General features: G+C 41.8%; 1 protein-coding gene across 2 annotated transcripts in view; it reads left to right on the forward strand.

The window, feature by feature from the left end:
* The window catches only part of PMEPA1 (prostate transmembrane protein, androgen induced 1), an 86,605-nt gene extending 63,972 nt beyond the window's left edge, over nucleotides 1-22,633 (forward strand). The window contains exons 2-4 of one of the 2 annotated variants that reach the window (XM_020797470.3): nucleotides 10,969-11,123; nucleotides 18,944-18,997; nucleotides 19,092-22,633. In XM_020797470.3, the coding sequence (XP_020653129.1) occupies nucleotides 10,969-11,123; nucleotides 18,944-18,997; nucleotides 19,092-19,643 (761 nt within the window). In that variant the 3' untranslated portion in view covers nucleotides 19,644-22,633. The remainder of the gene's footprint in view (nucleotides 1-10,968; nucleotides 11,124-18,943; nucleotides 18,998-19,091) is intronic. The other variant, XM_078392153.1, reaches the window with a different exon arrangement.
* Nucleotides 22,634-27,417: the final 4,784 nt, after the last annotated feature.

Below are 27,417 nucleotides of genomic sequence, written 5' to 3' on the forward strand. Positions count from 1 at the left end.
AGGGCTTCCTGTTTTATGTGTATGAACTCTAATGAAGATTTATCTGTGAGGCAGAAGCCATATTGACCCACAGAGTTTGCAAACACCCTGTCCCCCACAAGTAGTATTTTCCACAGAGCTAACTGAGCCCACAGGCCTGGCCATGAGGTGGTCTCCCAGTAGCATTCTGCCTACTGCCTGACCATCTCTAGAAGGTCACCAGCAGGTTCTCTGGAGCTGTAGGGCCCCTCCCAGGTGTATGTGTGTGCATGGGTGAGTGTGTGTACAGTTGACCATCCCTATGAAAGACAACGTAGTTTACACTCTGACCCAACTTCTAAGAATTCAAAAAAATCAACATGAGGGAGACTCATACAGCTACACTAGATAGTTCAAATGAATGGCTTAAGATGACCTGCTAGACATCTCATACTAGGAGTACTCGCTGATATAAATCATTTTTATATCACGGCTTGGGCCCTGGATACCTGAAGGACCGCCTCCTTCCATATGAGCCTACCCGGCAGTTAAGATCTAGCCAGGGGGCCCTTTTGAAAGAGCCGTCCCTCAAGGAGGTAAGAGGGACGGCTTGTAGACAAAGGGCCTTTTCGGCAGCTGCCCCCAGACTATGGAATGCCCTCCCGACTGAGATTCGTCTGGCGCTGACACTGATGACATTTCGGCGCCAGGTCAAAACCTTCCTGTTCCAGAAGGCTTTTAACTGAAATAATATTAGCTGTGGGTCCGATGGCAATTTTATATATATTTTAATTGTATTTCAATTGCTACATAACTTTATTGTATTTTAAATGCTGTAAGCCGCCCAGAGACCTTTGGGTAGTGTGGGCGGCATATAAATTAAATAAATAAAATAAAATAAAATAAAATAAATAAATAAATAAATAAATAAATAAATAAATAAATAAATAAATTTTACTATTACAAACAAGTTCAAGAAGTGATTTTGTAGTGCAGTGGTGCCCCTCTACACGATTACCTTGCAAAACAGGTAATCAGCAAGACGATGACTTTTTGCGATCGCTATAGCGCTTCACAAAGTGGTTTTCCCCATGGGGGATTTTCGCTGGACGATGTTTCGGTCCATGCTTTGCAAGACGGGTATTTTTTTCAGGACCGATTTTCGCAAGATGACAATTTTGACAGCTGATCGGCGCTTCGCAAAACGGGTGTTTTCAGGACCATTTTTCGCAAGATAGCAATTTTTACAGCTGATTGGCGCTTCACAAAACTGTTTCTCTGTGGGTGATTTTCACTGTATTTTCCTCATTGGAACGCATTAAACGGATTTCAATGCATTCCAATGGGGAAATGCTTTTCGCAAGACTATGTTTTCACAAGACAGCGATTTCAGGAGCCTCGTGGCGCAGTGGTTAAACCGCTGTACTGCAGCCAAAACTGTGCTCATGACCTGGGGTTCAGTCCCAGGTAGCGGCTCAAGGTTGACTCAGCCTTCTATCCTTCCGAGGTCAGTAAAATGAGTACCCAGCTTGCTGGGGGGGCAATGTGTAGCCTGCATAATTAACTTGTAAACCACCCAGAGAGTGCTTGAAGTGCAATGGGGCGATATATAAGCAGCACGCTTTTTGCTTTTCAGTGGAACGAATTAACGTCTTCTTGCAAGGCACCACTGTACAAAATTTATTTATTTATTTACGGTTCCTTCCTACTTTTCAACTCTCAGTTGCTTCCAGAGTGATTGAAAATTAATGCCAACAATTTAAAATGACAATTATCTCATTAAATTAAAGAAAAAAGAGAGAACATGACAGAGTCTTAATGACAGAGGCAGTGTTAGAAATGTATAAAAAGATTGAGCAAATGACAACATGTCTAAAGGCCTGGGAGGAGACATTTCTTTTAAAGCCGCCTGGTGCTAAACTAGTATCTGTCAGCACTCAGTAAGTTTATTGGGGAAGTGAGTGACAGTGTTGTTTATTGGCCAGTACTGGACTCTGATTTAGCACATTGATGATCAAGTCTCCATGGATCCATGACACTCACTGGATCCACTTGGTCTGTCTAGTCATATCCTCTCCATTTCATTTTGCTGGCAGGCACCCATTGAAGGAAAAACAGGATATAAATCTAACTAAGAAAGGAAGGAAGGAAAAAAGTGTTCAGAAGATTAACTAAAAGTATGGGGGGGAGCAGAGAAATAAAAAAAAACCAGATCTGACTGCTCTTCCTATCTCCACTCTTGCTAGAAAAATGTACATTCTGGATTCAAGTTGGGGAGTTTGCTTCTGCATCCTTGTGAACAGCATGCTTCCTCATTTGTTTAGTGTAAAACACGTATTTTCATCTGGCATGTCTTGTTCCTGTTACTATTACTGACAAATGTTTGAAAGACACATCATCTGAAAGGGAGCGACTGAACGGAAATGGAGAAATTCTGTCTCCCCAACAGAAGGCCTCTGTCTTTCACTTTATTTTTCTTTCCAGCATTATCAGAAAGATGCCCAAGGTGATGTAAAAAAAATTAAACATGCAATGTCATAAGGTGTAACGAAACTGATAAAGCAAACTCTCTGCAGTTGAGGTGGGAAGAATGCTTTTATCCCACTTTCGGCACTGCCTTCTGCAAATCTTACACATTCTAAACGAGGACATATTCCACACACACATAATGCAGACTGCCTTCAGCTCCCCATCCACATACCCAGATTGTGTCTGTGGGAACCCTTTCGTGCCCTTGCAGATGAGCAGTCATAAAATGGGGCTGGTTTAAAGGGGGAGCTTGGAGGGGAGGGGTGAGAAGGAGACAGCCAATTCCATGGACTCTTCTATGAACTTCTCCTGGCCCCCTATGACTCTCTCTCTCTCTCTCTCTCTCTCTCTCTCTCTCTCTCTCTCTCTCTCTCTCTCGTGCGTGATATGACTGCCAAAATCCGCCTGCCTGAACTCCACCCTGGAGGCTCCCTTGTCTGTCTGGCAGAGTGTTTAAAGCTGTCTAGGACTCAGCCAACCGTACCCGGGGTGAAAGCGGTTAACACAAGGACAAGGGGATCGTCCCTCCGTTGGGTTCCTATTACCTTTAACCCCTCATGGCTGCAGAGAAACAAAAGGGCCCAACACGCCAGGGCTTTCGGTGGCCTCTCTCTCCCTCTCTCTCTCTCTGTGCCCTTCTTTTAGTAATGCAGGGCAGCTTTCTTACAAAAGGAGCCCTTGAATGTTGTGTGCACCCCTTTCCCCCCGCCTTCTTCTTCTTCTTCTAAAGGGCTAAACATTCAAATGAGGCGGATGGCCTTGTGTACCACTGGGCTTTGTTGTCCCCTGTCTTTGCTGTGTCCTCGAACCTTGATGCCAGTTGTGCCACGTTTTTGGACATGTATCTCATTACTGTACAAAGGAAATCCCCCACCTCTTCTTCCCCCACCCCCACCCCAGTTTTGGAGGCGATTTAAAGACCGCTGTTTATTTACAGGCTCTCCAGACAATCCCCTGTGAGAGGCTGTGGCAAGAGATGGAGATGTTTGGAAAGAACAATGAGCACGCTATATGATACTCTGTGAATGGAGGACTATTACTCCTGCTTAAAGCATGGAAAGCTAGTCTGGAGAGGGAAGCAGCAGGAGAGCAGAGGAGAGGGTTGTTCTTTTTCTAAACCCTGTTGCTGGGTAAATACCTCTGTCCTCCATCTTCCACTACAAATTTGGTTCCAGTGAGGGTCTCGTTGACTTGTTTGTTCTCATAGAGGCTGAAGGCATTGAGGAAAACAATTTCGCCAATAAGCCACAGTTGATACGTGAAGTGCCAAGGGTTGTGCTGGATGGTGTAGAAGGGGGTGTCCCCTCAAATACTGTATTAGAAAGGAATGCTGTGCCAGAAGTGAATGAGAGCATAGGAAGAAGAGAAAACTCAGTTTATGCCATTCCTGTCACGTATTACAGCTTTTCTGATTTCTTCTGGACAACTACTGCAAACCCCATGAAGAACCTTGGTGGCATCTTAAAGTCTAAAAAGTTTTAATCTGGCATAGGTTTGTATGGGCTGTGGTCCACTTCAAATATTTCAGTGCGCTGCCGTGCATGAAAGTTGTTGGCAAATAAAACTTGTTCGTCTTTAAGATGCCACAAGATTCTTTATTGGGTTTCCTGCAAAATGCTACAGACGGACAAGTCTCTTCTCCTAAAAATCAAAGTAAACTTTTCGCTTTTTGCATGTTGTGGTTTGGGTTTGGTTTTGCCAGGGGAGTTTTTAATCAGTCGCCTTTGTTATATAATACACTACCAACAGCTACCACACATGATTAACATGAGGTTTGATGGTTGTAATGTATTGGGTAGAGGGCTGCCCTTGAAGACTGGTCACAAATGCAATGGACTCCCAGCTGAAACATATACATTCCCTCTTCTTCAACACCTGTTTTGTTGGCATATTTGAGGCTATAATCCTACATGCCGCTCAACTGCTTAAAACTTGTGTGTTCAGTTCAGAAAGTTCAGTTTATTTGTTTCAAGGTTAGGGCTAGCCATTCTTTACAGTGTTTCTGTGTTTCTGTGTGTGTGTGTGTGTGTGTGTGTGTGTGTGTGTGTGTGTGTGAGAGAGAGAGAGAGAGAGAGAGAGAGAGAGAGAGAGAGAGAGAGAGAAATATTCTATTGCTGAAATCTGCCTTGGGAGAAAAGGGTATTCATGTGGTAGCTCTTTTACTGTTTTAAACTCTTTTTAGGTACGTCTCATGATATGAAAAACAGGACATTACATTTTCTAAACTGAGAAATAAATGTATTACGTTAAAAAATTTCTTGTGCCCTCCTTATGAGCCACATTCGACTGACAGGGAAGATTTAGGAGATGTGTTTTGAATCAAAATTCGTCAGTTTGAAGTTTAAGTAGGCAAATAAAACTTCTCATGAGAGTCTGGCTGATTCTTGTTAAGCTTACTTGGGGCACCTTTGGGAAGAAATGTAATACAAGTGGGAGGAGGTATCCAGTGGCTGGCACAGCAGCTGTTACTTAAGCAGACTGTGCTCCAAGGTAGCAGGCAGGGCTGGTTTTCCTCATTTGCTTGGTCTTTCATTTGTTTCCACTGGCACTGGACTCCCCTTAGAGGCCAGAAGGAAATCTCACTCTTAATTTCATTCCTACCCCTGCCAGGTCAGTGTTTCTACCCACGTCAGCTCTCACCGATTGATTGCATAAAAGAAATAGTGGAGATGTTGTTCCTTTTGTTCCAAAGACTCCCTTCTTTTATGACTAAAAACTCTGCTGGATGAGAGCAACTTCACAAACAGTGGTTTCCATGGCTGCTTATCTGCCTGTGAACATAGTTAAGATAAAAATAGTTAGCACTGGAGTTTGATGCCTTCTTTTAAGTGCTGGTCCTCCTCACCCTTGCCAATTTCTCTTTTTAGTTTGGTTTTCAAAAGGCACAAATAAAGAGAACCACAGTTCAGGTCTGCTGGCTTCACATCCTTGTCTCTTAGGTCCCACTGTTTTTGCAAAACTAATCCTCAATGCAACATGTGGATTAGAATTTGCCCATTCTCTCTCCAGCCTCTCTCCAAACATTGGGGTAAGTGATGTCACAGAACGTTCACCACCTGCAAAATACCGGAAGGTGAAATATCAATTGCTAAAGGTGGGTAATCATTGTAGCAGCTGCAACTGATCTGACCGAGAGCTAAAATCTCACACACATCCCAGGGATAGGAGAAGCAATATGCAGTTCCTTGAAGGTAGAGGAAGAGAGCCGTGTAGAACAAAGAGGCCAGTAGGGCTGAATTTTACACACCAGCTTAAAAAATAATGTTCCACCAGTCTTCGTGGAAGATACCTTCTAGCACAATAGTGGAGGGGGGGGAATTGGCAGAGAGTAGCTGATGAGTTTCACCCTGCATGTGGAAGGTTTGGTTCACATTTGTGCATATAGCAGCCTCATGCATATTTGCACGGATCTATGCTGTGGGCACAATATGAATTATGTCCTGATGGCAGTATGGTGTGAACCCAACTGGCTGGAATATTATTTATCAGCTTGGGGTCCAGCTACCTGTTTCATTAAACATGTAGTATGCCCTTGTGTGCCTGGTGTTTTGTTTTGTTCCTGCCTTTAGAACAGAGTAAATCTGGTACAGGAGATCAAAAACAGTCTGCAAGGAAGGGAAGGGGTCGTTCCATCAGATCCTGTGTGGGGAGATCAGGGTGGGGAAGGATATAACCGGTGCAAAATTCAGTCACGTTCTAAATACCAATTCAGGAGAATTTTTGTGGTGTGATTAGAGCAAGGGAGGAAAGGGCAGAATTCGAAATAGAGCACTCCCTGCTCATTTGCCCAGCAGCTCTGATATTTTCACACCTTACAATTGTCCTCATAATCCATTTTAAAACTGGAAAAAAATTAGACAAGTCAAGGCGAACGACCCATTCAGTACAATGTGTAGTTTGGGCCTCACTTATATCTGTTTTCTAAGGCTCAACCCTGACTTCAGTTAAGTCTTGGTTCTTGTTCTCTCTCTCTCTCGCACACACGCACACGCACACGCACACACACCAACAAAATTCCTGAGTCTGGCGCATCTAGCACATGAAGGAAAGACCTATTTCTTCTTTCTGCCTCAAGCACAGGTGAGCATCTGTGTGTTTTACAGCATTAATCTCTTGGCTCAGAGACAAGACAGAGCGCTGTGCCCCACTATCATTTGTGCTGCTTGGAGAATACATCCTCCCTGGGCTAAAACTGCCTGGGAATTATCTCTCAAATGGCTGTGTTGTGTCTCCAGGATCAAATTCTGCCCCTCTAAAACCACCACCCCCCACCTCCCCGTCCAAGGAAAGCATGGAGAACTGTGTTCTCAAGCTTCTGGACTTACTCTTACCAAATGCCTCCCCCCTCCCCGCCCCGCCCCTGCTCAAACTCAGCTAAAGTTTAACTAGTAGCCTGTTGTTGCTTGTTCTTGTTTGCTTGGCGGCTTGGGGTTACATTTCTTCCTTTCTCCCCCGCCCCATTTTTTTTTCACAACACACTTTTGTGCCAGCTCAAGCCATTCAAGCTGCCACTGCCAGCTGGCTGCACTGAGCACTGAATTGAATTACGTCTGGAAGTCTGGTATGTGGATGCCACTGGGAATGGCTTGGAACCAGCCTAGGTTAAGAAAAGCCTGCACTTTTTTTCCACAGAAAGGCAGGAACTGTGTTGTTGTTGACGAGGTTGCTGCTGTCATTGTCCGCTGTGCATCTTCATTTTAGTGAATGTGTTCGTTGTACATGAGAGCGTTGCAGAGGAAGTCTGGAAGGAGGTCACGTGGCTTGGGGAAGGGTTTCCAAAGTTCTTGGGAGGTAGTTGTCAAATGAATCCCTAAAATCATGTGAGACATTAACAAGGATAAACTTTAAGCAGCTCAAGGCACACCTGTTGTTGTTGTTGTCGCCGCTGTTGCTACTACTTTTTTTGTTCTGAAGTGTGACTTTGAGAAAGGATGGAAAATAAAAAAGCAAAGGTGAGCTTTCCTGCTAGCAATGAACTTCTGTTTCCTGAAAGACAGTATCTCGCTTTCCTTCTGATAATATCCCCCAGTTACTCCAGCCAACTTGGAAAAGTTATTTCCCTGGACTATAGGTCTCGGAATCCCACAGCCATGCTGTTACTGGTGGTAGGTTGTCTTAGAGTTTAAATCCAATTGCTTGTCTCTCTAATTGAATCAACTGGAGGTCAACACATACAGTGGACCCTTGACTTACAGACGGCTTGACTTACAGACTTTTTGAGTTACAGACTTCTCTGGCCGCAAAATGTAGGTTTGACTTGCAGACTGAGATTTGACTTACAGACCAGAAAAAACCCCAAATGGAACAAAAACGGCCTGTTACGGGATTAATCGGTTTTCAATGCACTGTAGGTCAATGGAGACTTGGCTTACCGACTTTTTGACTTGAGAACCGCCTTCCAATATGGATTAAGTTCTCAAGTCAAGACCCCACTGTATGTAAGTTGCATTGATACGCTGTGTCTGCTCTAGCTGAGACTAACAACTAGATGTAGCCCTGGGAATTTTAGTTTAGAAGGGGGGGAGCTTATCTAAGCCCTAACCACCAACACCAGTAAGGACCTATATTTAGGTTCTGATAGCATGCAACTTTTGTAGGAACTTTCTCTATACTGAGTCAGACAGTTGGTCTAGGACTGTCAACTCTGTTAGCTGCAACTCTCCAGAGTTTCAGTTTCAATTCTTTCCTGGCTATTTATTTTATTTATGCTTGGAGATGCCTGGTATTACCCTAGTAGACATCCATGTATGTGCTAACCAGACCTGAGACTGTTTAGCTTCTGGAACCACACAAGATCAGTGTGTTCAGGATGGGTACACTGGTCCAAGCAAACAACTTTCCCAAGCTGACAGTAGTGGTAAGAATGAGGGAGATGTTACAAAGAAGTGTGAGTTATTCTGTGATAGAATCTCTTGTACTGCAGTGGTAACCAAATTCATTAAATTCAATCAGTCAGAGCAAGGGCAGATAGTCAGTGGTGGCACCATATTTTGGGGAATTGCTGGACATGGCATCCTCAGTGGCTTTTCTGTCCACCACCTCCTTAATTGCTGTCACTGCATTGCTTTCACATACTTAATCCACCCTACCAGGTTAAAAGGGTTCTGCTCCCTGCCTTGACTCTTCTTGGTCCTTCACATTTGCCTGCTTGCTTGGAGAACATGCAGTTGAAGCAGAGAGTAGCAACCACAGTACCAGAAGGGTTTTTTGGGGGTGGGGCTGGGGGGGGCAAAGGGCAGGAGTGTGCCCCCTGTACTGGGAGAGGACCCTTGTCAAATACCCAACAGTGCTGGGATCTGACATGGACACTGTTGTTGATGAATCAACTCAAAAGGCTTTAGTTCTTAATCTGTTGTAATCAAATTAGTATGGAGGAGTGGTACAGAGAAATGTGGAATATAGCAATTAATGCTAAATTAACCTATTAAATTAAAATTAGAAGAGGAATGAGGAAATGTAATGATTTTAAAGAAACATGGAATTTGGTTTTGGTACATGTATTTCAGAAAGGGAAGGGGTATACACCAGGATAAGAGTCTCAGTGTATTAATGGGGAGAAATGGGGTGATTTGAAATATAAGAATGAAGAACATGAAACTAGTCCTGTGGGGGTAAGCTGCACAGAGTTGAGTTACGTTGAGTTAGTGGATATATTGCACTGCTCCGTAAAACTAGTTTTTGTGTATGCCTTTTTCTTTCGTGAAAGAAAAAATTTAAATTAAAAAAAGAGCTTATTCTGTTGCTGTTAGAGATAAAGTAGCTAGCACAGTATTAAGTTCTGTTCCTTACTGAAAGAAAGAAAGAAAGAAAGAAAGAAAGAAAGAAAGAAAGAAAGAAAGAAAGAAAGAAAGAAAGAAAGAAAGAAAGAAAGAAAGAAAGAAAGAAAGAAAGAAAGAAAGAAAGAAAGAAAGAAAGAAAAGTCCATGAGCGAAACCCAAAATCAGAATTCTGTAATTTCATTATTGGACTACTAATTAATTTGTGGAAGGTGAGCTTTTGAATCCTCTGGACTTTTCATCAATTTGGGGTCTCCAGAACATTAGTAATGGGAGAGAAACAGCAGACATCTCCAAATCATCCTGGCTAGATGTTGGAACTGCAGGATCTGAAGTTCAACTAACATTCAGAAATGAAGACTGTTTGTGTATCCCCCCCCCCCTCCTTGATGTCCAGCCTGATAGAAAGAGACCTGGTGACATGCAGTCTCACCTTCTTTGGAATGTTTTAGTGGTTCAATAAAGGTCTTTCCCAAACCAATCCCAATTTTATTTCCTACTCGTTCAGCTGTGGACTAAATGACACCACAGATGATTGCCCACAGAGACAACCTTTTCCTGCCCTACCTTAATTTGTCTCCTGTTTCAGCCAGAACAGAAGAGTGATGTATGTCTGTCAGTGCAACCTAAGCACCAATGCCTGTCTTATACTATGTCATAACCTAATGTGAGACTTTCAATACCTTTCACACACACAATCCAAAGGAGCAAACCCTCTTCAAAGCCTTGCTTATGATGAATTTAGACAATACAGAGTATGTGTTTTTTTGGGCGGGGGGGATGTTTTTGTTATTTTACATTGCTGACTACAGTCATCACAAAGCTATGCAATCTGGTTTGGCTGTACAACTCCTATTGGCTCACGGAGCCTTGAGTTTCTGCCAGGGCTGTAAACAAAACCACCTACTAGACCAGTGGTTCCCAGTCTTTGTGATTTTCTTAGACTAAAACTCCCAGAAGCCTTCACCACTAGCTGTGCTAGCCAGGATTTTGGAGAGTTGTAATCCAAGAACCTATGGGGGCCCAAGGTTGGGAACCACCGGACTGGACTGACACCATGCTTTTTGCATCTTATGTAAAGTCTATGGTGTCTGTACGGCTATAGTCAACTTAGCTTTACTAGATGGCCGTCAGCTCTTGGCTGCAGAAGGCTTTTGTTAGTCAAAGACATTTGTTAATCATCTTTCTGGCCACCAAGATTCTCGAGGAGATTTACAGTAAAATTGAAATAGTTATAAACAGGCTAAAAACATTCAAAACAAACTGAAATGTTCAAAAAGAGATCGAAAACTTTCAGAAAGAGATTTAAAACATTCAAGAAGAAAATAAAAACTTTAAAAAAATAGAGGATTCTGCTCATTCAATGGTTGACATTATATACGTATACCATTCTCATCTGCTTTCCTTGAAGTCCTTTGTCTCTAACTTGGTGCCTTCCAAATGTGTTGGATTTCAACTTCCATCAGAACCACTGCTCAGAAATGCTGGAATATGTCATCCAAAACATTTTGATGGTGCCCGTTGGAAGAACGCTGCTTTGTGGGTTTGCGGCACATAGAGTTTGGAAAGCAGGGGCAAATACTGCACCAATTGTACATTGGTATCCACCCCTCAACCCAGCGTACTATAATAATGTTTTGTTTATGTGGGGCCTTTTTATGTAAGTATTTCTCTAAATGTGTGGCCTTCTGTCTCTCTCTTTTAGCGGAGTTGGAGTTTGTACAGATAATCATAATCGTGGTGGTAATGATGGTTATGGTGGTTGTTATCACGTGTCTGCTGAATCACTACAAACTCTCTGCGCGTTCCTTCATCAGTCGGCACAGCCAAGGAAGGAGGAGAGAGGAAAACCTATCATCGGTAAGGAGGCTCTGCCACCCTCAAACTCTTTCCTGCTCCCTCATTCAGTCCACATTGTTTATGGTGTATCTGTTGACTGCCAGCTGAACCAGGTTCTGGATGGAATGTGGTGAGACTTTTTAAAAAGATGGTTTTTCTACCCTTCTCCTTCTCGTTGGGAATGGTCCATTCATAAATAGGTATAAATAGATGTCCTCTGTTCTCCACAAATGTAAAACATGGGTGGCCAGTTTGTAGCACTGGCATCACAACATCAGTATAAAGCTGTTAGCCTTTCTGTAAAATATGATGAGACACCTGACTCATGTAGCAGCAGATGGGTGGTGAATTGCTATTAATTGCTGTTAATCTCAGAAGAACCAGCCTGTGTAGCCCTGGGCAAGCTGCGCAGTCCTAGAATGCCACCAGAAGAAGGGAATGGAAAGCTACTTCTGAATACTCAGAAAAAGGGTAGCCATAAATCAGAACTGACTTGATGGCTCACAATTATTATTCAGTACTTTTTTGTATAAGAGGTTCAAAATGCATAACAAAATCCATAGCAACCAAAACAATAATATGGTGTGTTAAATAACAATTGAAAAGTGCTACCCAGTGTTATGATAACTTAAAATTAAACAAAAACAACAAATAGGCAGAATCTTGTTAGATAAAAAGCAGTGGGTGTCGAGCCATTAAGTTGTCAAAACAACAAAGATTTTCTAAAATGAAAGGCTACCAGAAGGCCAAGAAAGGGGGAGAATAGCACAGACATGCTCCGCCCCTAAATGTTGTTTGTTTACTTAATGTAAGGTACACAAATAAGTAAGCTGTGTTCTGGTCTTGTGGGCTGTGCACAGGAACTGTGCAGTTTTTTTCTGCCCCGGAAAGTTCCATGGATATTTCTTAAAGGTACAGATCCAGGAGTAAAAGAGTTCCAAGAGAGGTATCATTGGCGAGGCCTCCCTCTCCCATGTTGTCCATCACTATTACATAAGGGAATGTAACTATTACATAAATGGAATGTGATACATCTGTGTTGCCTTCCCGTCTAACAGTGTTTGTTCAGGATCTGTAACCACCCTATTTTAAATATGCTACAGCCGAATAAACCAAATTACTCAATTTCCACAAACCAGTAGCCCACAGTGCTGAAGGAAGTAATGCTGGTAGTATGTGTGACATACAGGTGTTCCCAAATGGGCTCCTTCACTCATTCAATACAGTGCCTGGTTTCTTGTTGTATGTGGTAATTACTGGAGGTGTATCTGATTCTAGAAGATTACCTTCCTACTGCCTTCCAGATGGCTGGTCGAAGATACCTCTGTGTTAGGTCTTTGAGGTTTTTGCTTCGGGTTTTTTTTAATATTATTTTTTTGGAGGGGAGGTTGAATCCCACAGGTTTTTCAAAAACCAATTGTTGCTTAACCAGGAGGCAGTGGTACTCCGCTATGGTAAAGATCCACAAACATGCTAGTTTGGATTTTGTTTTTGTCTGATCCAGATACATTTTTGGAAATAAACAGAACTGTTAGTTAACAGTTATAGTCCGGAGATGCAAGACAATAAGTATGTCAGGCAATAAGTATTCTAGCACAGACTAACGTGGCTAACTCTTCTGAGACAATAGGTAGTTATTGTTATCGTAACCAGTTTTTTTTTAAAGCAACGCTTTGGATGTCTTATTATTCAGAAGTTATTAGTTAACTTTTAAAATATTGTAAAAGAAACAGCAGAATGCTACAAGTCAGGATGGGGACTCCAGAAGATATGGAGTCCCCATTCAATGTGGAATAGAGCAGAACAGATAATGAGTTCAGAAATTCATATTATATGATCTTTCAATTATGCAGCTTTGGTTTATAAAGCTGAAAAGCCTCGTCCTTATGAAACTTTCTGGTCTGGTGAAGGGCTTTCTTACCTTTTCAAACAACCACCACCTGAATCCTCCAGCTAGCATAGGGAAGGTCCCACTGTGTATAAGATCATCCAGGATAGCACAGGATGCAAAGTTATAAAAAGTATCAAAGCTCCCCCTAGTGTTTAACATGAAGGGTACACTTTGGGCTGATCGATTATTTGGCCTGTCATAGGCTCTTCGCTGGAAAATGTCCAGCTATCTAGTTAAACCTTTGCTTCCAAAGCAAGAATATGCCTAGTAGCTGGCTGTATTTTTATCCGACCTTTCTCCTTAAAAAGTACCCAAGGCTCCATTTAAGAAATTTTTAAAAAGGGCCCTCAACTGGAGAGCCCACTAACCCTGAGTTACTAGTTACTGGGTAATAAATTTATCCTAACTAAACTGAAGCTGAAATCTACTCTCCTGGAACCTAGATCTGCTCCTGCCCTGAGCAACAGCAAAGTACAAGACTTCTCCCTCCTCTATAGGAACCTAAGAACTGTCTTATACAGATTCAGACCCTTAGGGCATCTACGTCAGCACTGTCTGCTCTGACCAGCAGCCATGACTCTCCAGTGCTTTCCTAGCAAACCCTTAAAATTCCTGGTTTTCCTTGTCTAGTTACTAACCAGGCTCAACCCTGCTTAGCTCCCAAGACCCAACAAGATCAGTCTGTTTAGGGTGGTAAACAGTAACTATTCTCCATGCATATTTAAGAATGCAATTTTATTTCCTCATTCTTCTCTCTGGTCAATGAGACCAGTTTCTCCAGCCTTTCTTGAAAGAACATGCTTTCCAACCCACTGTCAGTTTGCATTCTCCCTTTTCTGAACCTCCACTAATGGGAAGAGCGGTCACTGGAAGGGTTGCAAACGAGATCTGAGCAGTGTAGAGAAAAGTGGACCTGTTCCAACTTGGACTTTAGAAATGACACCATTCACTTGCTTACACTTACCCCCCTAACACACACGCATTACTTTTTATTTAGATCTGTGCCCGTGGTTTCTTTAAGTGGAAATCTAAATATATATGTAAAGTATGATGATGACAAATCCATATGTCACTTAGGTATCTTTGTCAGAAAACCATGAGTTAATGCAAGAGTTTTCTTTACGGCAAACTAGTGTTTCATTCTGTGTTACGTATGATTTTCCCCCAATGTACCAAAGCTTGAGCAGACAGATGCTACGGTATAGAGCTTAGAAAGTTACTTTTTATAAAGTAATAAGCTGTGCTATTTATATTAAAGGATAGCAGTTCTAATCCCAATAACTAATCTGTAAAAGTTACAGTTTTATATTTATATTTCTTTATTATTATTATTTTTTGCACGTTTATAAAGCATTTGACACTTTGTTTTCTATATAAAGGTGACCTAACATACTGCATGTGTTGCTAGTAATGAATTATAAGGGTAACAAGTGTGACAGTAACAATGTAGATGTGTTGTAAGACAAAGGAATTGTAGGACCCTTTGAAATGCTAGGAAAAAAAGTAAAGGTTCTGAATCATCAGTTTGTCCACTGCATGCCAATCTCCAGCTGCCTCCGTCCATTTCTTTCTGCACACCACAGTATTCTGCCTGACATTGGCCCAAAGAATCTGAGCAGCAGATGGGATAATGCCATGGCATTGCCCTTTGCTAAATTAAATATAAACCAGGGAACATAAGGTACTGATATACTCACCACTTAGCAAATCTGCCCAAGGGGGTGATGAAAAATAAACATTTGTATGTCTCATAGTGATTCCCTCCTCTGTCCAGTCATGTATCCTATGATCAAGTAGGACTTTGAGCCCAGCCAAGTGGAATTCCAAATGGGCTACCTAGCCATCATCACTCTGTGGCTTAGAAGCTCGTTTGGCATCAATGTTGGCATCATTTTGGCACCAAATCAATATGTACAGTACTTATTCATTAGAGCCTTGTGAGGGTTGGGAATTGAGGCCTGCACAGGTTTTAGTGCCATGCTTTTAATGTTTGATTGTTTTGATTTTGCGTTGTTTGATTTTAAATTATTTTATATATGTTGTGTTTCTTAATTGTTTCATGTAGTCTTGTAACTTGCCCGATGATCCAGTGTTATAGGGTAAGCCATATATGTTTAAATAAATAAATAAAGGGCTGGCCAGATCCACGCAGGGTGCTTTTGACTACCTTTCAGGCAAGCTAAACCACAGCATTCAAAGACCTACCCATCATGTACTTAACGGTTGTAGGCATGTACTGTATAGGGCTTCAGTACATTTAGAGGTATTTTATTAAGTGACGTTTGTAATGGTTAACAGATGCAAGCCTGTACATGTTTATTTGAAATAAAGCCTCACTGAGTTTTGTGGAGTTTTCTCCTGCATAATACATATCGAACTGTAGCCTTATGATAATACTTCTCCACCTTACAGGAATGTTGGAATTATTACTCATATGATTCAGTGGCCTAGAGCAAGAGTCCCCAACCCCCGGTCCACGACCTGATGCCGGTCTGTGGGCTTTCTACAACTGGGCCATGGAGATGGATCACTGACCCCGCACGCACGCACGGTGGGCGTGTCGTGCTCGTGGGTGGGCGTGTCGCACTTGCGCTCGCGAGCACAACACCCCTCTGCGCAAGCACAACATGCCTGCCCGCAAACATGAGGGTGCCCCTTCCCCCCCCAAGCACAAAGCCTGCACCCCCCAACCGGTCCACGTTCCCTCAAAAAGGTTGGGGATTGCTGGCCTAGAGGAAATGTCAAACTTCATGTGATTTGGTTAGAAAATACCAAAATTATAAGCAGCAGAAGACAAGATAGGCGTCCATTGAATTCAATGGAAAAAGTTAAAATAAAGGTAAATGGAAACACATTAAAACAAATGTAAGGGGGCAAGTCTAACCATTAAGATGGCTGTGGTTTGGTGGCTGAACTGGTACTAAGCCAGCTGAGGCTGGTCTAAATCCCTCCTAGCCTAGGGATGTTGGAAATTGTTTAGGACTCCCTTGGCTGGACAAATATTTCATAGGGGCTAAACAGGCAACCTCTGCTTGCACAATGGCAAGGTTTGTACAAGCAGTTTGTACAACTTTGGCAGGATTTTACATTCAACAGAAACTTGGTAGGTTACTGCTATGTGAAAATGGCCTGGGAAACTGATAGAAAAAGGCATGATAGAATGAGTCATCAGTTATTTTCTGTCCCATACTTAGCATTTGTAGCTTTGTGAAGCCTTTGAGCACTGAAGTCACATTTAATTGTCATGGCTGATAAATTTATAAATGGCTATCCACCCACCACTTGGCTACCTATTGTTTTAGAGCTGAGGTTCCTGACGAATTTACAGCCTCCTTATTATATTCGACAGCTTCCATTTTAACGAATCCTTTCTGGTTCCAAAATGTATTCTTTTGAAATATGGCTGTATTAGACTACCTGGACAGTTTCTCAATTTCATATAAGCTGAATTTGATAGTCTTGTGGCCACAGCTTCTGGAAGGTTACATCTTGTACCAGATTTTGAATGTAATTTTAAAAGCAGTGGTTTTATAACGTTTAGCCTTTTAAGAGAGGTAGGTGGCAAGCTGAAACGAGACAGAATTAGGATAGAGACACTTATTGATCAGGACATTGACCTCTTAAATATTTGATAATATTCCAGTCTTTTCTTGCGATTGGAGGGAATTGTTTTGAAAAAGCCTACATTAATAGATGTGCATTTCCTGGTTTGTAGATTTTCATTTAGAATCCAATGAACAAGACAACAGAAAAGACAGGGAAATTGAGAGGGTGGGAATGAATTTATTTTCTGTGAATATACTTCCAGCATGCAAATCAACAACTGATTGGTTCTGAATTAGGAATGAGAAATGAATGAATGAACACCTCAAACACTTGGTATGACATTCAATCTTTGTTACTGACGAGGGTGTCTGAACTATAAATTTATAATATTCCAAGGTGATGTCATCTCCATCCTATGAAATTCTGGAGTCTATACTTTGGTGAGATGCTTAGAATTCTTCAGCAGAGATCTCTAATGCCTGAGAACTCTCTCAGAGAATTCCAAGAAAATGAAATCTAGATCCTAGGTTTCCACTGAATGCAGCCAAGGCAATTAAGCTGGAGTTGAATTGCTATAATTCTGTAGTCTAGATACATTGTTAAGGCCCGGTGAAAGTGGTTAGAATGTTGGACTGGGAAAAGGGAGATCCAGAAAGCCAGCCAGTCTCACTCAGCTTGATCTACCTCACAAAGCTGCTGTGAGGATAAAAGCAGTGTGACTCAAAAAAGGTACAGTGGTGCCTCGCTAGACGATTACCTCGCAAAACGGTTTATTCGCAAGACGATGAGTTTTTGTGATCGCTATAGCGCTTCGCAAAACGGGTTTCCCTATGGGTGATTTTTGATGGACGCTGTTTCGGTCCGTGCTTCACAAGACTTTTTCCCCGGGACCGTTTTTCGAAGGCGACAATTCTGACAGCTAGGTCCACAACTTGAAGAACGGTTTTTTTAGGGACCGATTTTCACAAGGCAGCCATTTTGACAGCTGATCCGCGCTTCGCAAAACGGTTTTCCCTTTGGCCGATTTTTGCAAGATGACTATTTTCCCCATTGGAACACATTAAATGGATTTCAATGCATTCCAATGGGGAACCGCATTTCACAAGACGATGTTTTCGCAAAACAGCGATGTTCATGGAACGAATTAACATTGTCTTGCGAGGCACCACTGTACATGGGAAACTGCTTTGTTAATAAGCCAAAGCCTTGATCCGTCTAGAACATTGTGATTGACATTGTCCGGTAGTGGCTAGCTATTTATTTATTTATTTATTTATTTATTTATTTATTATTGGGCCAAACTTTGGAATGCTGCGGAGTAGACATGGTCTAGAGGGGCGGGGTATAAATGTAATAAATAAATAAATAAATAAATAAATAAATAAATAAATAAATAAATAAATAAATAAATAAATATGCTGCAGACCAAAATATCCAAGGGTTTTTTTAAAAAAAAAGGGTTGGATTTTTTTAAAGGAAACCTCTACCAAGGCTGATAGAGGAAGACAGCATATGATCAGAGCATGACAACATTTGAGCGTATTTGTTTCTGGTTTATGATTAGCCACTGATTGTTCTTCATCTTAGAACTGCAGGGTTGGAAGGGACCCTATGGATCTTTGAGTGCAGCCTCTGATATCTGCATTATGTGCTACATGCAACAAAGCATCTGTCTCATAGAATCATAAAATCATAGAATTGTGGCATTGGAAGGGGCCTACAAGGCTATCAAGTCCAACCTCCTCTGCTCAATGCAAGAATCCAAGTCAAAATATAATGGCTGTCTAAAAAGACTTGCATTTTTAGCACTTCCTTGAAAGCTGGATTGGAGGAGGTCTTCCCTGCAACCCGCTGTTGTTTTTCATAGCAATTGGCTTGTTCTCCCCTTCGCAGCAGTAGGTCTGCCCTGCCCTGCCCTCCCCTCCCAGGTTCTTAAAACTGAAGCAGACCAAAAGGTTTTATTGATTCTCAGATTAGGCAAAATAATATAATGAAAGCAGCTGAGAACGTCAGCTATGGATCCGAAAGGACCACATCAAATCTTGCTCTGTTGAAAAAGTTGTGTGATGTCACCAGGGAAAGTACTAATCATCTGCTGGTCTCAACTTTGTGGCAGGCCCCTGGAAGCTGTCTTACGCTGCTTATCTAGCTCAGCACTGATCATGCTGTTAGTTCCTAAACTTGGGGGGGGGGGGGTTATGCTTCTAGGGAGAGTCAAGAAATCCAATGGGTGTGTATAAGACTGTGAAAGTGTCATAAGGGGGGGGGGGAAACGTGTCTGAAGAAGTGGGTTTTTACCCACAAAAGTTTACAAAGAAGCAGGTCCTTACACTGCCACCATATTTTATGCTTTCTTTTTCTTTTTTCCTTTTTAATTTCCTTCTCTTGTTCTTTCCAATTTTAGGAAGGAAGCTTGTGGCCTTCAGAAAGCACAGTGTCAGGAAATGGTGTAACAGAGGTAAGGAGCGGAGCCCAAACGGAGCTTGAAGAACAGCTTGTTGGCTTGCATGCAGAACCCAAGAGTCATGTGTTTCTCCTGTCTTTGTCTCCAGCAGCAAGTCTACACACCGAGACCTACAGACAGACTAGCCGTTCCATCGTTCCTGCAGAGGGACCGCTTTAACAGATTCCAGCCGACCTACCCATACATGCAGCATGAAATTGACCTGCCACCTACCATCTCCCTATCAGACGGAGAAGAGCCCCCTCCTTACCAGGGGCCCTGCACGTTGCAGCTCCGAGATCCAGAGCAACAAATGGAACTCAACAGGGAGTCGGTGCGAGCCCCTCCCAACCGAACCATCTTCGACAGTGACCTGATAGATAATTCAGTATATGGGGGACCCTGCCCTCCAAGCAGCAACTCGGGCATCAGTGCGACATGCTATGGAAGCAATGGCAGAATGGAAGGACCACCTCCCACGTACAGCGAGGTCATAGGTCATTTTCCTGGCTCAGCGTTTTACCAGCACCAGCAGAACAACAGTGGCCTGCCTTCGATACTCGAGGGGGGCAGGCTGCACCCTTCGTCACAAATCAATAGCCTTGAGAGCACAACGGCATGGAACAAAGATAAAGAGAAACAAAAAGGGCACCCCTTTTAAAAAAAAAAGAGGGAGAGAGAGAGAGAAGAAACATGAATGAAAGAAACACTCTGCACTTCTTGTGAATGGGGCAAGGGGGGAAGATATGGAGAGACGGGGAAGCAGTGTACAAACCCTGGCACCCTTCTCCACCTCTGTGTAATATAAATATTTACATGTTATGTTTGGTCTGAATGCACAAGCCAACAAAACTTGCAAAAACATTTCTTTGTTGAGCTCTGTCTAGACTTTTTGTTTTTGTTTTTAAAGAAATCGACAGCAGTCTTTTTATTTCTTCCTTTCCCGTCTATTTTCATTTCTAGTTGAGTTGTATGTGTGTGTGTGTGGGTGTGCGTGAATGCTACGGCTTTTTTTTTTTGTTTATTTCACTTAACTTTAAAGACGAAAATATTTGCACAAAAATGTTTGTTTAAAGATCTGCAATATATATAAATATATATTAAAAAAAATAAGAGAAACGGTATGTGTGTTGGGAAAGCCAGGAGTATTTTTATATTAGGAGAGGCCTATTGAGAGGAGAAAAAAAAGTTTTGTTGTGTTTTTCTGAACTAGAATTTTAAAAAGTGGCAATTTTTGAGAGCCAACTCAAAAAAGCATGTATTGCATTGTAAAAAAAAAACAGAGAGAAACAAAAAAAAACAAAAAAACAAAAGCAGGGGTTTAGAGTTATTTATATAAATGTTGAAATTTTGCACTATTTTTTAATATAAATGTGTCAGTGCTTGTGTTGGTCAAAAACTTCTATCATGTCTACCACAAAACTGTTAGAAAAATATGGTGAAGACTTTAAAAAAAAGGATTATATAGGAGGGAACACCTATAAGACTGAAACCACAGTAAGGAACATGCAAGAACTGCATCTTGTGCAATTTTTTAAAAACTCCAGAGTGATGTGATCGTGTCTCAGACCTGAGTGATAATCCTATGACATCAGACCGCAGGTATAGCCAGAGGCCTGAGTATAAAATGTACATGTGCTGCATTAGTTGTGAAGGGTATATGGGTCGTAGGTGTGCAAATTGCCCCTTTCCTTATTCAAAACAAAACAGATACAATATTGTACCATGTCCCCATTTGGGGAGGGAGTTAAAAAGAGACCATTTATGTACGTGTGTGCGCTCTTCCTGTTTTGGATGATGCCTGTATTTTATTTCATTGTGCTGTTAGATACCTATCTGTTCCTCTAAAAAATACGCTCTTGTACATTCCCTATAAAAACAAGATTCTCCGCCCCCTTTTGTAATTTTAAAAATTGGGTGTACGTTTGTTGTGCCATTCACAGTTATTGGAAGGGTGATGAATTGAGTACTGGGTTTTTTCTAGCAATTGCCCCAGTCCAAGGTCTGTCTAGCCGCATATAGAGCTGTGCACGAAGCAAAGCAGAGAGAGCCATAACAGTGCAAGGCAAATGAAGCGCTTGCCGGAGGCATGCAAAGCTAATGGGTGCAGAAAAAAAATATGCAAAGTATGCATTTACTCTCCAAAGCACACTATGACAACAGGAAAAGGGCACATTTTGTAAGGCTTATTCAATTGTTCCCTACCTGGATAAGGTTCTCATCGGCAGAGGGAAGTAGCTGGCCCATCTCTGCTGTCACTTTCTGTACTGGAAAGCAGCATGATGACATGGGGTCGTGGGGGGGCATCCCTGCCTGTATTTCCCAGAGGTCTTGATTGTGTGTAGATCCTGTGACCGATTAGGAACTTGTTGCTTTTCATGAATAGAAAGGGGCAAAGGAGAGGTGAGGGGTGGGCTGGCTGCTCTCCTCTCCTAGTGAGCTTATCCAGGGAGAGGACAACTAACCACTCCTTTGAATCCTTTTTTTTTTTGTAAATTTTGAACTTTGTGCAGTATCATGCATGATCAAAGTTTCATGCTGCTCCCCAACACTCTCTGGTCTTTTCAAAGAACAGTGATGAGCAAAGGGCAACAATTTTGCATTACTTGCTTTGGGTGCAAAATTAGATAGTTCTGGTTCTGAAGCAAAGCCGTTTCCCTTTAGTTTTTGCGCTGGGGACATCTCTGTAAATGGGCCCTCCTACCCATAACGTGGAGGGGGGAATAGGTTACTACAATAGCTGTGGCATGTTACTCTTGGTGGTAAAGATTTGGAATATGTTACCAATACTATAATAATGCTAGAACATGGGTAGCATTGCCATTTTCTCCATGTAATGAAGAATGTTTCCTCATTACTTTTTCTTGCTCTTTGTGGGTAGGGAGAGCTAAACACACCCTTTTTAAAGCAGTGTTTTGCCCCCCCCCACATCTGCTTTCTTCTTTTTTAGATGGATTTTTTTTAAAGAACAAAACAGTAACCAAAAATTGAAGCAAAATTACCCCCCCCCCCCCCGGGAACAAAACTGGACTGGTTACAGCAGTGAGTTGTAACTTTCTAAGCTGTGCTCTAGGAACTACCCTCAAAATTGGGACGAATGAAGAAACTCCTCATTGATCAGAATTCTGTGTCCTGTGGCCCCCTTGATGTGTTGCTTAGTGGAGCTTTACAGGATAAAGCTCTTTAGCAGCAAGCTAGACAAAACCCTCCTATTCAATTGTTTCACTGATTTTTCCAGTGGACCATAAAACCAGAAGCAGTCATTAAATTGCCCTCTATTTAATGACTGAGTGATGGCTTCAAATTATCCTCTTCTTCTTCTTTTTAATATCAAGCTAATTTGGCCATCCCTTGAGATAATAAAAGAGGGGGAGGCTGAGATTCCAAATTCCATAAACCTGCCTGATAAGATCACCGTTCAAAATACAGTCAACGAAACCTGGCTAGGTGCATCTGCTTTCTACAAAGTTTTAAATAAGCTTCATACGTAAATGAAAGTTGACCAGATTTCTTTAAAGAATCCCTGTTGCCACGGAAGACAGAAAACCCAGTCCCTCGTGGCCCATATTCTGGACCTGAAAATTTTGTCCTAGTTAAATACCTCTTAGCCATGAGCTGCTGGCAGCAAGCCCCTCTCTCCCCACCAACCCACCTTGCAGCTCTCAGTAGAGGGGAAACCAAAGAGAGGAAGAGATTTGTCAGCTACGGCAGCCTTTCCCAAAAGTGAGTCCTCAGATGTTGAACTACAACTCCCGGGATGCCTTCACTATGATGATTGGGGATGCTGAGAGTCATAGCTGAACAACATCTGGACACAGCCCTAGGAACTAGGGGAGAAAAGTATTTGCAGACCGATTGAACCACCTAGGTGGGTAATCCTGGGATTCAATCCAACCGTATGGTTTTCTTATACCGGGGTGGTGTGGTCATCACCTAACTGGCATTTCCTTCTAAATTACCACTTTCTCAGACATTAGAAATGGGATTTAATTTAAAGTGTTGTACTACGGCTCCTAGAATCCTGCCATAAGCACAGCCAGTAGCCATTGGCCGGAGGGTTCCCAAAAGCACCTTTCTTGAGTTGTTCACTTTCTGGACTGCTCCTTGTTAACAGCAGAAGGGGGACATGAGATAGAAGCACATCCATTCCTACAAGATATTACAAGGCTAAAGAGTTGCCCTTAATGCTTTAGAACCAAGCCTTTTTTGCCTCTTCTGAAAGCCAGCCCCCACTTGTTAACTTATTACCAACACAGCATCCTTCTGTGTCTGAGGTTTGCTCCCTAATCCTCCTTCAAACAAATCACTGCATGCCATTTTTATTTAAGTGTTTTTTTTTCTCTCTGTCTCACCTCATCAAACATTTGTGTCTTACAAACGTTATTGTTTACATTTTTAAAAAATACTGTATAAAAGGTCTGATCAGTTGCTTTTGAGATCTTCTTGGTGAATTTGTATGTGACAGTGCAAGTGAGCGAAAGGCATAAATTACGAAGAGGAATTTTTTTAAAAAAATGTATAAGGGAATTAAACCCTTGTTCTCTCTATTGTGTGCTTAGTTGAAAAGATTGCCAGCTCGCTAGAATCATCCTGTTCTTCTGCTTTTAATATTAATGAACACTGCAAGCAGAATGTACACAACAGTCTATAAACAGAGTAACCTGCTGAAGGCTGCATGCCATGTCTGTGAAAATCACATTGGAAAGGTTTGTCTGTTGATGTGGGGTCAAGGGTGGGTGAGAATTAATGTCTTTATTGTCCCGCTTTTGAGTTCTTGAAGGCAAAATGCTTTGTCCCTGTAAGAAGCAGGATGTTGGCCCAGAAGCACCTTTGGTACAACAAGATTCTCTTTTGGTCTTGTGTCTTGAACTGCTGGTAAAGGCACAGCTACTACAGCTGGTTGAAAAGTTGGCAACTTTTATGGCTGCACAGTTCCACTTGCTAGGGGAATGCAAGAATCCCACAGGGAGAGAGGAATTATAAATGGAGGGAACTGTACCAAGTGACCATTTATTTTATTTTTTAAATTTTTTACAACAAATTGTAACTGCTTGCTGCCAGATGCTAATTAGTAAGGTAACATAAATGAAAGATATAATGGCAATAACTCTTGTTTTTATGCGGCTTTTATATTACTTGAAGAAGATAATAAATAAAAATCACCAACTCCAGAAACCAGCTTGACAGCAGTTTTTAAAGTTCTAACTCTTGGGGATGCTATTTATATATATATTAAAGAGGATGATAATGACAAAAATAAAGAGATGAACTTGAATTCTTCACCGTTTTAAAATGAACTTTTTTGCCTTTTTTTTTTTTGCCTAGTGATAAGTTCCTGAAACTTTTTTTACAGCACCGCAACCTCCTCTCCATAGCTCTTTGACAATAGCTTTACAAACACCTACAATTTACAGATTTTTTAAAAATAAATAAATAAATAAAAGTACTCAACGGAACAACTAAATCTAACTTCCTATGAAAGGTACAAAGTCAATGAGTTTATAGAGGTTTTCTTTAAAATGTATCTTTCCTTTATGTGACAAGTCTATTTAGTGCCTTATTAAAAGAAACTGTAAACCTCCCTTTTTGAAGAAAAAAAAAAGCAAAAGCAGGAGGGGGATCAAATCATTACTAGTGATAGGAACTTCCAGGAAGTGGTCACTTTCCTTTTTAGATCCCTGGGGTACCCCTTCTTAGAGCTGTACCCTCGGTACCTCCCCACTCAACCCCATTTGATGTGCCTCGCTGCTTAAGGTGCTCCTTCCCTGTCTTGACACCTGATTTCTTGGGACTGTTTGTTGAGGTAACTTGAACACATTTTTATGCACATATCCTACTCCTCCAGTAGGGCAGAAACCTGTGGTGGGTATTGTAATTGAGAATTCCATCCAAAAGACAAATCTATCTGCTGCCCTTTTGAGCCAAAATGAGTGAATAGTAATGTTGGTGTTTTCGTTGTTGTTGCTGTTGGTTGTTGTTATTCTTTTTCTTTGTTTGTGGTCTTAACTAGTGTGTCTGCTACACACACACACACACAAACACACACCTCAACAGTTCTGGGTGGCATGTGGATTGCATATCAGAAAACTGCCATCACCACACTGTTGTCCACATGACAGGGGGTTGTTAAAAGCTGCTTGAGTGCCTTGTACAAAATGGGCAAATAGGTTAGGTTTGCCATAGGACAGTGGCAGGTAACTGTTGGAAAGCAGGCCAAGGCCTGTGCTACTGAAGGTGTCCTACCACCTTCTTAGCCCTCTGGCCCTACAGCTCCTCCTCACTGTTATTATACCCCTACCCTGTCCAATCACAGAGTAGGGTACTGAGATGGGCCACTGTTCCATGTGTGCCCTTCTCTTAATGGCTGTGTGGACTCAGCTAGAGGAGAGTGGGCAGATGCAACAGTGGAGACGAAGAAAAGGGACCTGCTCAGAGATAAGGGTTCATGGACAACATCTTGCCAAGGACCTCCCCAAAACCTAGCACTGATTGCCAAAATTGTTCATGGATTCACTCCTCTGTCTGCAACAGAAGACCCAAAATAAAGGAAGGGCCCTTCTCCCGAGAAGAAAACAGAATGCTGACCTTTTTCCATTTTTCATTCTTGTGTTGGCTTATAAACTGGAGGAGAGGTTTGTTTTTGTTTTGTTTTTTAAGGGTACTTGAGAAATAAAATCCACAAAGTAAGGTGTTTCTTTTTTTTTTTTTTAGCTTTATTATGGAGGCCAAAACAATTTTTTTGAAAAAATAAATAAAAATATTTCGCTGAACTATTAAGTCACCTCCCTGCATCCACCCAAGGTATATAGCCTTACATTATGTTTTCACGCCTCTAAACGTTGCTGGACAATTTGCTGAGTTATCTGTTCAAGTCATCAAGTCCACTACTGGTTTGAGAAGGTACTAGAGAGAGTTCTCTGAAATGTGAAAATTCTGATTGAGTTTGGTTGGTTAATCTATCCATCAAAACTACTTGATGCTGGCAGGCGGAGGTGTGTTACCTCGTTTGCTTTTTGTTTTTGTTAAGAAGCAGATAGATGTTATGTTTGGTTCAAGGCTGTAGCTGTGATTCACTGAGGCCCAAAGTGTTCAACCACCAAAGTGTATTCCTAGCTTTGGTGGTGTTAATGAAGGGACAGGTCCTACTTCTGTGTTTTTTGTAGCACCTTTATACACTTGCTTACATATTTTCAATGAGAAATAGCTTTTGCAAATTATTTTGGAATGAGATCTGCAGCTAATGTCAACCGGTGTCCTAGTCTTCTAAACCAGCCCAAACAAACTGGGAAAAATATACAGTGGTGCCTCACTAGACAGTTACCCCGCATAACAGTTTGTTCGCTAGACATTGACTTTTTGCAATCGCTATAGCGATTCGCAAAACAGTGATTCCTATGGGGGAATTTCACTGGACAATGTTTGGTCCCTGCTTCGCAAATCAATTTTTGCTAGACAACGATTTTGACAGCTCCCTCCGTGCTCACAAAACGGGTGTTTTTGGGACCTAAGCTTCGCAAGACAGCTATTTAAACAGCTGATCAGCAGTTCGTAAAGCGGCTTTCCTATGGGCGATCTTCGCTAGACAACGACGATTCTTCCCCATTGGAACGCATTAAACAGGTTTCAATGCATTCCAATGGGGAAATGCTTTTCGCTAAACAATGATTTCGCTAAACAGCAATTTCAGTGGAACTGATTATCATCGTCTAGCAAGGCACCACTTGTATGCCAGTTCCATGCTGATATTTGATGGCCAATGCTTAATTTTTCCTAGCCTTTTAAAGGCAACACACCTGAGCAGTACTAATTGCCAGCTTTTTTGAGAAACTCTGCTAGGAATAACACTCTACATTTGTGGCACAGAAGAACCTGCTGGTAGGCATGCTGGCTATGTGATTCTGAAAACTGTAATCCAGAAAAAAAACATTTCCCATATCTGACATTCATACACAATGAGGAGGATGCCATCAATAAGTAATAATAAGAACTCCTGGCTCACTTCCTTTCCCCCCCACATTAAAGGGAGGCCACCTGAGAGCTGAGAAGACTAGAGAGCCTGATAAAGGGAGAATTATAGACCACTGATAAAATGGCAATTGAACTGCTTTACCTTTGAATCAAAGACAGAGGAAATGAGCCCCCAAAGGAGACCAAATTAAAAAGCAAAAAAAAGAAAAAGAAAAAAAGAAAAGGCATCGCTTCTGTTTGGCAACCTCTTCTGTCTATCTGTCAGAAGTTCCAGGACTGAGATTAACTTCAAATGAGGCAGTACATTTGGGAGTTCTCTGCACTGTGTCTTACACCAGGGCAAAGGCCATTCTTAAACCATTTCCACCCCCCGAAAAATTATACGCGGGAGTTTGGATCTGGAAATAAATTTGTGGCGTATTGAGCTGCTGCATCTGACTGTACTAAGTTATTCTAAAGATCATTTT

The sequence above is a fragment of the Pogona vitticeps genome, chromosome 4 (assembly GCF_051106095.1).
Source record: "Pogona vitticeps strain Pit_001003342236 chromosome 4, PviZW2.1, whole genome shotgun sequence".
In the NCBI taxonomy this organism is placed as follows: Eukaryota; Metazoa; Chordata; class Lepidosauria; order Squamata; family Agamidae; genus Pogona; species Pogona vitticeps.